The 13,343-nt window shown below is 37.9% G+C and overlaps 3 protein-coding genes across 5 annotated transcripts; 1 reads left to right on the top strand and 2 right to left on the bottom strand.

Moving 5' to 3' along the window:
- Positions 1–234: 234 nt before the first annotated feature.
- LOC120283814 (nascent polypeptide-associated complex subunit alpha-like protein 1) lies at positions 235–2,250 on the bottom strand. The gene is made up of 4 exons (XM_039290562.1): positions 2,095–2,250; positions 1,483–1,564; positions 806–936; positions 235–720 (listed from the first exon to the last, which is right to left on the bottom strand). Exons 1-4 carry the CDS (start codon positions 2,152–2,154, stop codon positions 388–390), a joined length of 606 nt encoding a protein of 201 aa, XP_039146496.1. The 5' UTR covers positions 2,155–2,250; the 3' UTR covers positions 235–387.
- A 503-nt stretch (positions 2,251–2,753) lies between these two features.
- Positions 2,754–6,021, top strand: LOC120283812 (SNF1-related protein kinase catalytic subunit alpha KIN10-like). Of its 3 annotated transcripts, XM_039290559.1 has the most exons (12): positions 2,754–2,808; positions 2,919–2,976; positions 3,119–3,309; positions 3,573–3,757; positions 3,906–4,088; positions 4,163–4,294; positions 4,376–4,561; positions 4,761–4,850; positions 4,931–5,014; positions 5,161–5,271; positions 5,358–5,576; positions 5,678–6,021. In XM_039290559.1, exons 3-12 carry the CDS (start codon positions 3,126–3,128, stop codon positions 5,789–5,791), a joined length of 1,488 nt encoding a protein of 495 aa, XP_039146493.1. In that variant the 5' UTR covers positions 2,754–2,808; positions 2,919–2,976; positions 3,119–3,125; the 3' UTR covers positions 5,792–6,021. The 3 variants fall into 3 exon arrangements, with proteins under 3 accessions (XP_039146493.1, XP_039146492.1, XP_039146494.1); XM_039290558.1 differs by lacking the exon at positions 2,754–2,808 and having other exon boundaries at positions 2,846–2,976; XM_039290560.1 differs by lacking the exon at positions 2,754–2,808 and having other exon boundaries at positions 2,846–2,976; positions 5,662–6,021.
- A 42-nt stretch (positions 6,022–6,063) lies between these two features.
- Positions 6,064–9,254, bottom strand: LOC120283813 (dr1-associated corepressor-like). The gene is made up of 6 exons (XM_039290561.1): positions 9,077–9,254; positions 8,312–8,384; positions 7,647–7,740; positions 7,143–7,256; positions 7,008–7,062; positions 6,064–6,713 (listed from the first exon to the last, which is right to left on the bottom strand). The coding sequence occupies exons 1-6, from the start codon at positions 9,107–9,109 to the stop codon at positions 6,249–6,251; spliced, it is 834 nt and encodes a 277-aa protein (XP_039146495.1). The 5' UTR covers positions 9,110–9,254; the 3' UTR covers positions 6,064–6,248.
- Between the last annotated feature and the right edge of the window lie 4,089 nt (positions 9,255–13,343).

The raw sequence follows: 13,343 nt of genomic DNA, 5'->3' as shown, positions 1-13,343 counted from the left end.
TAATATTAATTATTATTCAATAACTATTTTAATACAACTAGATATTTTTTATTCCTATTAATCAAAATAAAATTTTAATCAAATTCAAAAACAGTCCTTTTAACATGCCACCCCAACCAATACACCATGGTTTTCTAGCACATAAAAGAAAATGGCAAAAGAAAAAGTAGATTTTTTTTTTTTTAATAACTAAAATGCCAAGTTGCCACAGCTTAAACTTCATAATTCAAACTATTGCAAGAACATCAAAAAGAAAACTCTCCCCACAAATAACATAACATCACACAAATAAAACATGGAGAACATTGCTAGTAATACAACAGGAAATACCAAGAGAAAATGAACAGAGAAAACCTCAATGCAACAGAGCAATGCAAATAGTGCACCTTAGTTTGTCAGCTCCATGATAGCAGAGACAATATCCCCATCTGCAGCCTTAAGTGCCTTGACAGCCTTGGGCCTGGAAACCCCGGCCTGCGTCATTACCAACTCAATATCCTTCTGCTCAACCCCGGTCTCATCGACATCTTCATCATCCTGCACCATGGTCGAAGACTCGGGCTTGGAAATCACGTGGCTCAAATCAGGAGCCTTGAATTGTTCAGCAGCCTGGGTCTGCAGCTGAGAGCTTAGATCCTCAATCTTTGCTTCTCCAAAAATAACATAAGTGTCTGAGTTCGGACTCTTGTAAATATCCGGCTTTGAGATGACAAATAATATCTGAAATGGAAACAAATGGCAAACATATTTTGAAAATTTTGCACATTTAAGTTGATATTAATAAAAAAAATTCGTAACAGCTTACGCTTTTGCTCTTCTTCACAGTCACTCTACTAACGCCAGTGATGGGTTTCATTCCAAGCTTCAGCATAGCCTTGCGGCTCTTCTTCTCACTTCTGCTCTGCTTTGATCTCCCGCTCTCATCACCTACTTGTCCTTCAATATCATTTTTTTTTTAAAGTTCAATTTTAGACCTTTCATGCAAAGAATCGCAAAAAAAAAAAATAATAATAATAATAACTATTTAATATATATTACAAGAACAAATATGCGCATAAGAATTGTTGCAAGAGATGCTATTTTCGCATAAACATAACTAATATACAAAAGAAACATGTTCTGCAAGAATATTGACTGTAAATATTTTATGCACATTCTAAACACCGCATTAACAACTAACTGAACAGAAAATTAACTAAAAAAAAAGCTCATGTTACTTTACATGCTCAATAAACATATAAATCATAAGGTTGAATTTCAACTTGTTTAATTCGTGTTTAACAAATAATGTTGAATGAGTTTTCCTTCGAACATCATCGTACCTAAATTTAATTGACGGACTTTTATTCCATATTAGTTCCTCAGGTCAATAGTGCAAATTGTTTAAACAATAAGAAATTAAACAGATCTAGATTCTGAAAATATTTCTTTAAACAAATTTAAAACTACACACACACACAAAAATAAGAACTCTTGCCCTACCTTCAGCTTCATCCTCATCCTTGTCATCATCTTCATCATCATCATCATCATCTTCGTCCTCTTCAACTACAGGCTCATCATGCTGTAAAGAATAGAAAAGTAATTATTGATCTATCATAAACTCCAAGATTGATCTGCCAAATTATGCCTTCACAAACAAAAAAAATACATTTTTTTTCATCAAATTTCATTTGGTTAAAAAAATATTTTTTAACTAAATTCCAGAAGAAGAAAAAAACATTGTTTTTCATCAATATGGTTCTCTTATAGTACCAAGACAACAAACAGTTCAATCACAGCACACATTAATCCTTTCCTTTCTCTTGACTACCGAGGCAACACCACAACCATGTACAACTATAAAATTTCATGAAAAATTATCAATCCATCAATGAAATCAAACAGGAACATTTCGCACACCACCAATAAAATTACCGAGAAACAAGAAATTATCATCTCCAACAGTTCAGAAGAAAAGAATTCAATCCTTTTCAGTTTTCACTTACTAACAATCATTAAAAACCTAAAAAAATCAGCTCTCGATCATCACCAAAAACTTTACAACAACCAGATCTATCAATATAATGAAACCATGCAGAAAAGTGAGCTCACATCGATCTTTTGCTGCTCGAGATGCTGAGCGAGCAGCTCCTCCTCGCTTTGCGTGGCCATGGCGACGACGACGGCGGCGGCGAAGGTATAGAGATAGAGAGCACCGATAGAAACCCTAACAAAAGCCCCAATTCGCGAAGACAAACACTGAGAGCTCTTTATAGGAAAATGGAACCCGAGTTTTTCTGGGCCGAGGCCTGTCTTCTTAATGGATTTAAAACCAGCAAAACTAAATTAAGCCCATTTAAATATTTTAGTTTAAAAAATATAAAAATAAATTTTAAAATAAACCCTTTTTTTTTTTTTTTGAAAAAAAGTTCAAATGGTTATGTAAGGAAAGGTTTCTATAGATATTCACGGGTACTGAATTTTTATGAAACTAATAAATTGGGATTAAAAAATATATAATTATTTGAGAATTAAGATTGATTTGAATCTTTCCAAAAATAACAATAAAAATAATAAAATGATGTGGAGTTGTTATGAAAATGAAATTAAAATTTCCATTTACATTATGGTGAAATAAGAAAGACCAAAAAAAAAGGAGTTTGCCTATTTAATATCATACCAAATTTCTAAGAAAATAAATTTATAATTTTGCTTTCCTTTTTTAAAAACAATGTCCTTTTCAGCTTGGTGCTTCTTGTTTAGTTGCATTTGTTTTTGTGTGTTTTTATTGTATGCTGTAACCGACTTTTCCAATGACACTCCAAAGTAATCAATTTCTTTCCCTTTTTTGAGATTTATATGCAAAAATTCCTCTTTCTTTCATATTCTTATGCTCATCATCTTGTTGATTTCTCTTCTTTTCTACAATTTCATAGAGTAAAGCAATCCCCTTTGCTTTCCTCTTCTCCCCCAAGCACTTCATCACTTCAAAAGGTATGATTTTTACTTTGTTTTTCATGTTATTTGTACAATCAGATAGATTCTTGATTGTCAAAGTTTTTGCTTTGAATGATTTGATTGCTTAATTTCATTGCTTTTGATGTGTTTTTATTGGTTTCTTATGGTCTCTGTGCAGTTTCTAAATGGATAGACCTGCAAAAAAGAAGAAAAGCTCACAAGTGCTTATGCCACAGTATTACTTGGAGAGGACTCTTGGTATTGGATCATTTGGTAAAGTGAAACTTGCTAGGCATGTTTCAACTGGGCTCAAAGTTGCCATTAAGATACTCAATCTCCAAAAGTTAAGTGCATCAGATGCAGAGAAAGGTGAAAATTTTCATTTTCTGCTATTTTACGAGCCATAGATTTGTGTTGTTAAACTGTTTCTTTATTTCGACATTGTGTAAATTTATTTAAAACCTGATGAACTTGAGCATGAAGTATCCTGAAGAACTATAATAATAAAAACAGTCGAATTTCGATGCTAAAGGTATTGTTTTGTAAGAGAACATACATGCTGTGTTTGGATTCAATTATAATGTGTTATTCTGATTAGAATACTACTAATTGGTGATTTCTTTACCTTTCAGTTAGGCGAGAGGTTAAAATTTTAGCAGCATTTTCCCATCCTCACATCGTTCGGCTGTATGAGGTTATAGAGATAAGGTCTAAAGTTTATGTTGTAATGGAGTATATGGATTCTGGAGATTTATTTTGCTATATCACAGTAAGGGGTCGGCTCAAGGAGGATGAGGCTCGCATTATCTTTCAGCAGGTACTTGGCATGATTTTCTATAATATCAGTTCTTCGTGAAGTGTAAATTATCATTATAAATACTATGTTACAAACATCAATTGTTTGATCAATGGTTTACCCAAACATAATATGCTACTCAACCGATGCTATACTGCAATTGAAACAGATAATATGTGGTGTTGAATTTTGCCACCTTAATATGGTGGCTCATAGGGACCTCAAGCCGGAGAATCTGCTCTTGGATTGCAATGGCACTGTTAAGTTGGCAGACTTCGGCCTCAGCAATACAATGACTGATGGTCATTTTCTGAAGACAACATGCGGAAGCCCGGAATATGCTGCCCCTGAGGTAAAACTTATGAGTGTTAATTACTCTATTTGGACATTTGTATGGTGTTGAATTCACCGGATATTCTGCTTCAGATCATCTCAAAGCAATTCTATGCTGGCTCTGACGTCGATGTTTGGAGTTGTGGTGTTGTTCTATACGCACTTCTTTGTGGAAGGCTTCCTTTTGAAGCTGAAAATCTCTCTTATTTGTGCACAAAGATAAAGGTACAAGATAAAGATCAAGTACTAGTGTTTAAGCTTTGTTTATATAAATATGCATGCATTACTTCCTTCTCTTGTTAACAGAGTGGAATTTACACTCTTCCTGCTCATTTATCACTTGAGGCAAAAGATTTGATTTCTCGCATCCTTGTTGTTGATCCCATCACAAGAATTACCATTCCGGAGATCCGTCAACATCCATGGTTCCGTTTGCACCTCCCGTGGTTTCTATCTGTGCGTGCTGAAGAAATTAAGGAAAGATCAAAACTGGTACCTTTCACTTCATAAAACTTCCGGGCCTTCGGTTTGCATTATCTTTTATTGGCATTGCATTTAGATTCCGAGTTAAAAGTAAATAGTTGCTTTATGCGCTTTCTCAAATTAAAAATGAAGATCATTTCAAAGTTTATAGCTTGAATGACATGTCTAGGATCCCATTGTTTCACTATATACTTCCATTTAAATACAGATTAACAAAGATACTTTTGAAGAGGTGGTTGGCTTGGGATTCAGCCACAGCCTTTTGATGGAATCTCTTAAGAACAGGTTGCAGAATGAGGTGATTTATTTCTTAATTGAACTCATGTGTTACTTATCCAAACATACATTGGAGGCTCACTGATCACCTTTACTGTACAGGCAACGGTGACTTATTATTTGCTTTTGGATAGGAGGCTTCGGTCCTGTAATGCATGTATTCGTTATGGATTCAACAGTGAGAAGGTAATTCTTATTGGTTGGAAAACAAAGCATTTTGCAATGTGATTTTCCTAGTAACCTTCTATCGAACAACAAATCTTTAGATATATGCATGTCAGAGATGATATTTTACATAACATTTCCAATCAACTCTTCTTGTCTTTCTTAAGGAATTCAAGACCGCAAATACCTCCTTGCAGCAACAAACTTACATAGAAAATGTGGGAGTTTCTCCAAGATCAAATGTGCCTTATCAAACTACCTGGACAGTTGGACTTCAGGTTAAATCCTGTTCATCAAATGAATTTAGGCTTCTATGTTTGTTAATTTCTGTCTACTTTTAACAAATAATTTGTTGCATTAGCAGACTCTAACTCATCCTCATGAGTTAATGCTTGATGCTTTGAGTGTTCTCCGGCGTCTAAATGTGTCTTGGAAAAGGATCGGCAGTTACAATATGAAATGCAGATGGCTGCCTCCAGAGCGAAAAGTTTCACTAGATATGAATCACATCCCATTCGAGGCGACAATTAGTGATACTGGTGTTGAATTAAAATCACAGAATGCTGTCAAATTTGAAATGCAGGTGCGTCAATCCATGAGAATATTATCAAAGTATTCAATTAATCAAGAATTTTAATCCTAAGCTACAATCTGACTAAATTTCCCAGCTATATGATCTAACAGCTTTACAAGGGTCCCGAGAACCGATACCTCCTTGACTTGCAGAGAGTCAGCGGCCCGCCGCTACTTTTCCTTGAAATATGTGCAAAATTTCTTTCTCAAATTCGAGTTTTGTAATGCTCTTCCAATGCTCTTAAAAATTGACTTCTCTGCCTCATATGGCTAGCTTGACATTGTTTGCCAACAGAACCAATATATATTATATATATAGCAAACAATTTTTAGTATCACTGTTCTTGTAAATTTGCTTTGAAATCTCATGTCTGGAAATCTATGTATTCACACAGTTAGATTGTTTCTAATGGAATACTTGTCCAATAAAGCAGGGAATGAAGGTACTTTTGAAATCAATGGGTACTTAAAATGAAGCAACTCTGTCAACCAGAAGCAGAGGGAAAAAAACTATTAGAACAAAGGTTAAATTATTCTACTGTTGTTAGTGCTATGACAACAACCTGTATACAAAGGCATGAAATCTTGACCTAATAACTTTCCCTGAACTATTGAGGAAACAGGAAAAACAAATTTGATCATCTACATGAGACTATCCATTTCAGGGAGATTACAGACTAATTCATCCATCTTCATTGTCATAATCCTCTTCCTCTTCAGTTATCTTGTTTAAAGAGGTGAGTTGAAGGGGATCGATGGCCATCTTATGCATATCAGAGAAGGACCAACCAGGATATTCTTCATGCTTGGTTTCATCTTTCGCAGATGTCTCAATTCTCGTTGTTGTGTCCTCCTTCTCATCTAGCACTACATTCAGGTCAAAGTTTGGGCCATTAGCATTAGGGCCATCACTGCTGTCTTTAGATTCCATTGGTTCTCTGGAAGGAATGCCATCATTCAACATTTCCGGTTTTATGTCATGAGGTATCACATTGTGAGGAGAAGTATCAGGGTCATCTTCACATTTGTCAAAGTGAGCACTGTCCCTCTCAGCAGCACGGCTACCTCGAACCCCACGCCCTCTCCCCCGACCTCGGGGTCTTCCTCGTCCTCTACTAACTCCACTGCTATCGCCTGCTATATCATGCTGCCAGAAATATAAAGCTTTCATCAGTTGGACATGGATGAACTTGGGGAATATGCCAGATAATTATGAACAGGCCAATTTTCCGTGCATAAATAGTAAATTCATTATGGTCTACAAATTATAAGAAAATAATGCATGACATTTAGGCTATCTGCTTTTAAAGATAAAAAAGAATGAGACAAAACTAATCTAGCATCAATTAATACAAAACTATATATATATATATATACATTGAAGCTTAAAACTTAGAGATGATTTTGCCAACACCTAAGACTTGATCAAGGGAAGTCTTACAGTTCTGGCCCTCTTCAAGTCCTCATCAGTGTCATTTCCTTCATCTACAGCTTTCCTGGAAAAAAGAGAGATGTTAGTACTGAAAACAAACTCTCATATCACTTGATGCTTAAAAGACATTGATCTATTTTAAACCTTCTCTTTGCGGCTCTATCCTCACCACCAGCATCAGAACCGCCCAAATCAGGAACTCTGTTCACAGTGTCCCTCAGGAAATCAAAGACACTAAAACTATGGACACACTGCTTTCTGAGAAACAAAAAGAAATTATTACATCAATATAAGCAAAAAGAAGTCGACATAAAAATAAAAAAAAAATAAAAAAAACCTCCAGCATGCCATACAGCCATTGTACTATAATCCAGTCACATAATGTGATACAGTGATACAGAACATTATCCTCCTAGTAAAAATATCAGTATCATCTACGATGATATTCATGGCTAAGTACTCTTTCAGGTTCAGTGAACTTTGTGAGCAAATTAAGTGTTTCCAATGTGAAAAGGTGTCATGATAAGATAAATAACCAAATGATGCAAATGAAAACAAAAGCCAAATCTTCTAAGCAGCTTGGTCATCTGCAATAGATCAACCCCTTAAAAAAGAAAATCCTTTGAAACATAAGACAAAACTCCTTACAGATGTAAAGAACTCATTGTTTTCATTCCCCTCTGAAGGGTTATATCATATGTCCTGTCACAGAGGTCTTGCAGAAATAATTCCAATGCTTTGGCTGCAAAACAATACCCATCAATGATCAAAACATCAAGAATGCAAAGACAAACAGCATATAATACATACTCAGCGCAAGGGATTTGTAAAGAATAAAAATCACAAATTAGTATATACATGTGTAGTAAACCAACATGAATCCAAGTTAAAACACCAAAGTACAGTTTGTAATGCAGATTTCCTCAGAGTCAATATGTTTAGATATTTCTTGCTTCAGTGCATAACAGGGGATAAGAAAGTCGCATGTTATTTTTCAGTCAAATACCAAACAAACAGCATGTTAATAAAAATACGATCAATAATGTACACAACTATCTGCAACGGTGATATTTTGGCCACCAAATTTAGATATTGTATGACGAAAGCTCAAAAGGCCCTCAAATCTCAAGGAGGACATCAACAAATACCAAATACCACATTGCAAAGAGTGTTTAAAACGACTCAAAAAAGTGATGTTGTTGTGAAGAGATATAGGAACTATCCATTTCCAATGCTGTAGTTTGGATTTTAAAAAGGTTGCTCTATTGTTATTATGGTAAGTAGGACCAATTATGTGAAAAGGAGGAACTTACATACTAAAACTGGTACAGCCTGTGCAATCTTCCCAATATCTTCATCTGCTTGCATAATCTTCTTTATTCGAGACTGGAAACATGAAAATCATGTCAGATAATCGAGGTTCTATATAAAAAAAAAAAATCCCCATAAAATCAACACAAACCACACTGAAACCAGTTGAAATGATCAAAACAACTTCACTAGTGAGTCATCTATCACTATTTCAATGAAAAAGTCACCATTGGAATACAAGAAGAATTAAATGAGAACATATATCATTAGCCTAACACACCATGCTTCATCCTCCAAACTTGCATTATAAGTAATATCATAGAAACCTAAGAACACCTACAACCATATATTCTGTTTCAATCTCATATGAGTTCCACTGATTAAGAAGCAGTTAGCAGATGATGAAATTTTTCTTGCCACATATGATAGCCCTAAGAATGAAAAAGCCAAAATAACTCAGACTAAAGAGCAAAGACATCAACTTTACCCACTCGAAAACCTAATTAATGCTCAAGGAAGGAATTTAGGAAAAAAAAAAAAAAACCCTCGAAATTGATCGATTCCGATCATTCCAGCGAAACAATGAAAACCTAATTCCCTTCAACAGTGGCTACTCAAGCAATATGGCTACATAGCATCATGATATACAACAGATTCCTCCAAAAGCCTTAATTTTGACACTCATAAACAAAAGAAAACAATAAAATCAACAAAAATCGATCGAATAGTGACAAAAAGAAAATAAGAAATAGAATTATAGGGCTCACAGCAGGAAATCGGGTGTCGAGCTTCTTCCTCATAGCTCCCGATGCCAAACATCAAACTGAATCGAAAACCACAACAAAGTCCTCAATCGAAACTCAAAAACAAGGAATTAAAACCAAGAAGAACAAATTCAAAAAAGGATTGAAATCGAGGGGTTCTAAGAAGAGCGTAAAAGAGGGATTTGATTATAAGAAAACGGAAAAGGACCCCTCTTTCGTTTCCCTCTAAATAACATGGCACTAAAAATTGTGACACTCTTGAAAGGACCAAAGACGTGGCATTTCTTTATTTGGAGTCAAATTGGAGATTTCCGTATCTATAATCGGATATTAATATCTATTATTATTATTATTATTATTATTATTATTATTATTATTTGCGGCTTTGACTACTGAACCTTTTCTTGTTTTTCAAATTGAGACACCCTTGACGGATAAATGACGTGTGTTAAAGGCGAATATATTTTATTATTCTAATCAGGACAAATTTAATATGTTAAAAACAAATAATAGTATGAGCAACGGAGGGATGAAAAGACTATGAAGTTCCTGAGCGGCGGAAGCAACGGGCGTGGCGGCGCTTACGGTGGTAATGGTGGTTCTCAAGGAGGTTACGGGAGACCTCGCGGTAGTCATGGTAGTTCTCGTGGCGGAGCTTTAAGCGGAGGCCGTGGGCGTCTTAGAGGCGGATTTAGAGGTGGATCCCGTAGTAGTTCTCGCTGTGGCCCTGATCACCCTCAGCCATTCTCAAACCCAATCACCTCTCCTCCGACCAACACCGTTCCCTCTCCTCCGGCCACTTCTTCTTTGGTGAGAGAAGACGTTTCCTTCGCTGATGTTACTCGCTCTCCTCCGCCTGTCGAACCTTCACAGCCTTCCGATCCTGTTTGGCAAACAGTCTCTAAACGTCGTCGACTCTCGGAATCTAAACTAGTTTGCAAAAAATGCCTGAGATCTGGTCACTCCTCCGTGGAATGCAGGCATCAGCTTACTTGCCGGCGTTGCGCCGGACCAGGTCACGTCGCCGCTCACTGTCCCCGTCGATCGCCTCAAGGTGTCGAAGGTGTTATTCCCCGACAAAGATCTAAGAAATCTCTGCCCGACGCTAGGCCGCTCCTTCATATAGCTCCTTCTTTGACTACTACTATTGCCTCACCGGACCTTCCTCTCATTCGTGTCTCTCTTCCAATCACTGAAGAGATTAACAAATCCAAGGAAGATCTTAGAAAAAAATGATCATCATTAGGATTGCTTGAGAAATGTGATCTGTCAATTCGCTAAAGACTCATTTGCACGAGATCTTAAATTCGGGATCATTTATCAACATCACTCCAGTATGATGATGATTTTATTCTCTCCATGAACTCTTCTAGATCGGCCCTCGCTAGCAGTCAAACTAAGTCCGATTACTTTCTCTTCGAAGCATGGTCTTTGCACGATCAATCTCTCACCATGGACACCTGAGTTTAAATCACACTCACTGCTCGCCGGCAACTACCAATGGATTAGGCTTTCAAATTTGCCATTGCATTCTTTGGGCCGGGACTCCATTGTCTCTATCCTTCGACCTTTCGGTGATCTAATTTATGTGCAGAAGTGGGAAGATGTCTCGCTGAAATTTATCCGAGTTATGGCAAGATTAAAGAAGCCCATTGCTTTCCCTTTGCAGCTGGTTGTTGATGTTGGAATGAGAAGTTTCTTCGTTTTACTAGAGGACTCCGGCATCCCTACACTAAGGTCCAAGATTTCTAATGGTGGTTCTAAGCTCTTTAAACCAGAAATTTCGGCGGTGAACAAGGTACCCTCTGCTTTCCCTGGGAAAAAGGTTGTTGATGCTGTCGACCCCGTCCCCTCACAGCTCCCTGGCAGCTCTTCTTATTTTTCCAGCAGATCTAAAGGTAAAGCCCCGGCTTTTGTTCCGTCTGGAATCGAAAATTCCGGCAAACACGTCGAGCTTGGCTCCGTGTTAGACCATTCGATGAACTCTGTCCCTACCGAGGAGGTAGGGATTCCCGACGACCGGCGGGTTAGCTCCGGTGACAGGTGAGAGAATTTCAAACTCTCAACCGATGGTGCAAGTTCCGAGAGTGGGAACACACTGTGCTTGAATAAGCTGGACGTGCCATCTTCTCGTGCAATGGCCGTTGCTTTGCCTCGAGATTGTAACTCACACATGCATGTTGTCTCCATGCTAACGTCGGTTCCTTTGCCTCGTGATATGGTTGCATCACTTGATGCTGATCCCGGAACATCGTCTAGGGTGATATCCACTCCTCAGATGCATAGAGATGTGGAGGAGATGATTTTAGAGATTCCACCTCTCATCCTCACTTCCTCTCCACCTCGTGATTTGCGCAACAAGTTCTTTTTGGCCTCTAATTCTACTCTTAAGCCACTTTGCATGAGGACCCACTTCCTAAAAAAATCGGGTTGATGGCGACCTGCCTCGTGTTGACCAACCTCTTGATGATCATCAAGCGGATGACCAGCATTGTGATGGCATATGTCCCTCTGACCCTACACCTTGTGATTCACCTGTCACTCATCACAAAGCTAGGGACTTGATCTCGGTCCCTATAATTCCGAATGTTGATCTTTCTCGAGATAAATTTCCCTACTCCACTATTTCTATCACTCAGGAAAACGTTTCTCCTCAGCTTCCAATCCCGGCTCGGAAGATTTTAATACCATCCCCAGTGATGATAATTTACTAAAACCAAATATTTCTCCCACCTACTCTTCGCAGATCATTGCTTCTGCAAAATATGGGACCTTACCTGATCACTTGAAATTCCTTCCACCAGCTATCCCAATACCTGAGGGATACACCTGGGTTGTTATTCATGGAGGATGGACCCTAATTCCTAAGGTCAACTCTGATAAGTTTGTTACACCTGATCAACCTCCCATCACCCCCACTGTATCTGATCCTCTTAACGAGGAACTTGTGGATTGGGATGATGATGAGGATGACCAAGAATTTTTGGCAGATGACTTCGCCGATGTAAATGATATTCCGGAGGAGTGTGATGACTTCGCAGACCCGGCTATCATAGCATCGATGAGTCCGACGATTACGAGGTTGGTACTATGTTGTCAGATTTTCCAATTATTTCTTCCAACCCTCATGGATCATCTAATTTAGACTCCTGCATTTCTTCCAATACCCAGGTCCGTCGTAGTGACAGGAACAAAAAGCCTTCTACTAGATGGAATGAAGAAGCAGGTTTTATACAACATCCGCCAAGATCCTCTAAGAAAAAGATTCCTGAAGATCCCAGGGAAGGTACCATTCCTCAAGTGCATTCCTCTTTAAATTCTTGGTCTGATGCTCAATTTCAAAATTATAGCATTGCATGTGGGGTGAAATTCCTAGGCTCACCTCAACATAAATCCAAATGTTTCACAATCATGAAAAATTTAGAACTGGAAAGATCTTCCTCTTCGGTTGGCCCTGAGGGGACCACCACTAAGGCACCCAACTCCTCATTATGAAAATCATTTCTTGGAATGTTAGGGGGTTAGGTCGGCCCTCCAAACGCCACCTAGTTAAAAACTTTCTTTCTTCTGTAAAAGCTGACATTGTCTGCTTACAAGAATCTAAGCTTCAAGTCCTTCATCGATCACTATGGAATTCAATTGGTGGAAGATTCCTCGACTCCTTTGAATTTATTCCTGCCTTGGGCTCGGCAGGAGGCATCATCATGTCCTGGGATAGTTCCAAAGTGTCTGGAACACTTATCCACTTGGGGACCTTTTCCATAACCCTAAATTTCACTAATAAAGTTGATAACCTATCTTGGACATGTACAACTGTTTATGGTCCTAATTCCAAGACCATTCGTTCTGATTTTTGGAATGAACTTCGCCATGTCCATGATTCATGCTCTTCCACTTGGGTCCTGTGTGGTGATTTTAACACAGTGTTTTCACTAAATGATAAAAATAGAGGTTTCCCTAATGCAAGCGATCTTGCATCGGCCCAAAACTTCCTCAATGAGCTTAACCTTGTGGACCCCCCTCTTCTTGGACGAAGCTTTACCTGGACAAATGGACAAAGTGATCCCATTTGGACGTGCTTAGACCGCTTTCTCCTCTCACATGACTGGTTTTCTTCCTACCCCAGTACCATTCAATCCGCCCTTCCCAGATATGGTTCAGATCATGCTCCCATATGTCTTGATTTTGGCTCCCACACACCGAGACCTCGCATTTTTCGTTTTGAAAAAACCTGGTACACCAATGACCAATTAAGTTCCTTCATTCATGA

Source organism: Dioscorea cayenensis, chromosome 19 (assembly GCF_009730915.1).
Source record: "Dioscorea cayenensis subsp. rotundata cultivar TDr96_F1 chromosome 19, TDr96_F1_v2_PseudoChromosome.rev07_lg8_w22 25.fasta, whole genome shotgun sequence".
In the NCBI taxonomy this organism is placed as follows: Eukaryota; Viridiplantae; Streptophyta; class Magnoliopsida; order Dioscoreales; family Dioscoreaceae; genus Dioscorea; species Dioscorea cayenensis.
Note: the sequence above shows the minus strand (reverse complement) of the source record. Positions and strands in the feature narration are given on the sequence as shown.

Coding starts and splice junctions, on each gene's coding strand:
- LOC120283814 (XM_039290562.1), bottom strand. CDS start 2,154: ATGGCCACGCAAAGCGAGGAGGAGCTGCTCGCTCAGCATCTCGAGCAG. Junction 1,565..2,094: donor TCGAGCAGCAAAAGATCGAT/GTGAGCTCACTT, acceptor TATTCTTTACAG/CATGATGAGCCTGTAGTTGA. Junction 721..805: donor CTGTGAAGAAGAGCAAAAGC/GTAAGCTGTTAC, acceptor TTTCCATTTCAG/ATATTATTTGTCATCTCAAA.
- LOC120283812 (XM_039290559.1), top strand. CDS start 3,126: ATGGATAGACCTGCAAAAAAGAAGAAAAGCTCACAAGTGCTTATGCCA. Junction 3,758..3,905: donor CTCGCATTATCTTTCAGCAG/GTACTTGGCATG, acceptor CAATTGAAACAG/ATAATATGTGGTGTTGAATT. Junction 5,577..5,677: donor CTGTCAAATTTGAAATGCAG/GTGCGTCAATCC, acceptor ATGATCTAACAG/CTTTACAAGGGTCCCGAGAA.
- LOC120283813 (XM_039290561.1), bottom strand. CDS start 9,109: ATGAGGAAGAAGCTCGACACCCGATTTCCTGCT. Junction 7,063..7,142: donor GATAGAGCCGCAAAGAGAAG/GTTTAAAATAGA, acceptor TCTTTTTTCCAG/GAAAGCTGTAGATGAAGGAA. Junction 6,714..7,007: donor ACTTGAAGAGGGCCAGAACT/GTAAGACTTCCC, acceptor TATTTCTGGCAG/CATGATATAGCAGGCGATAG.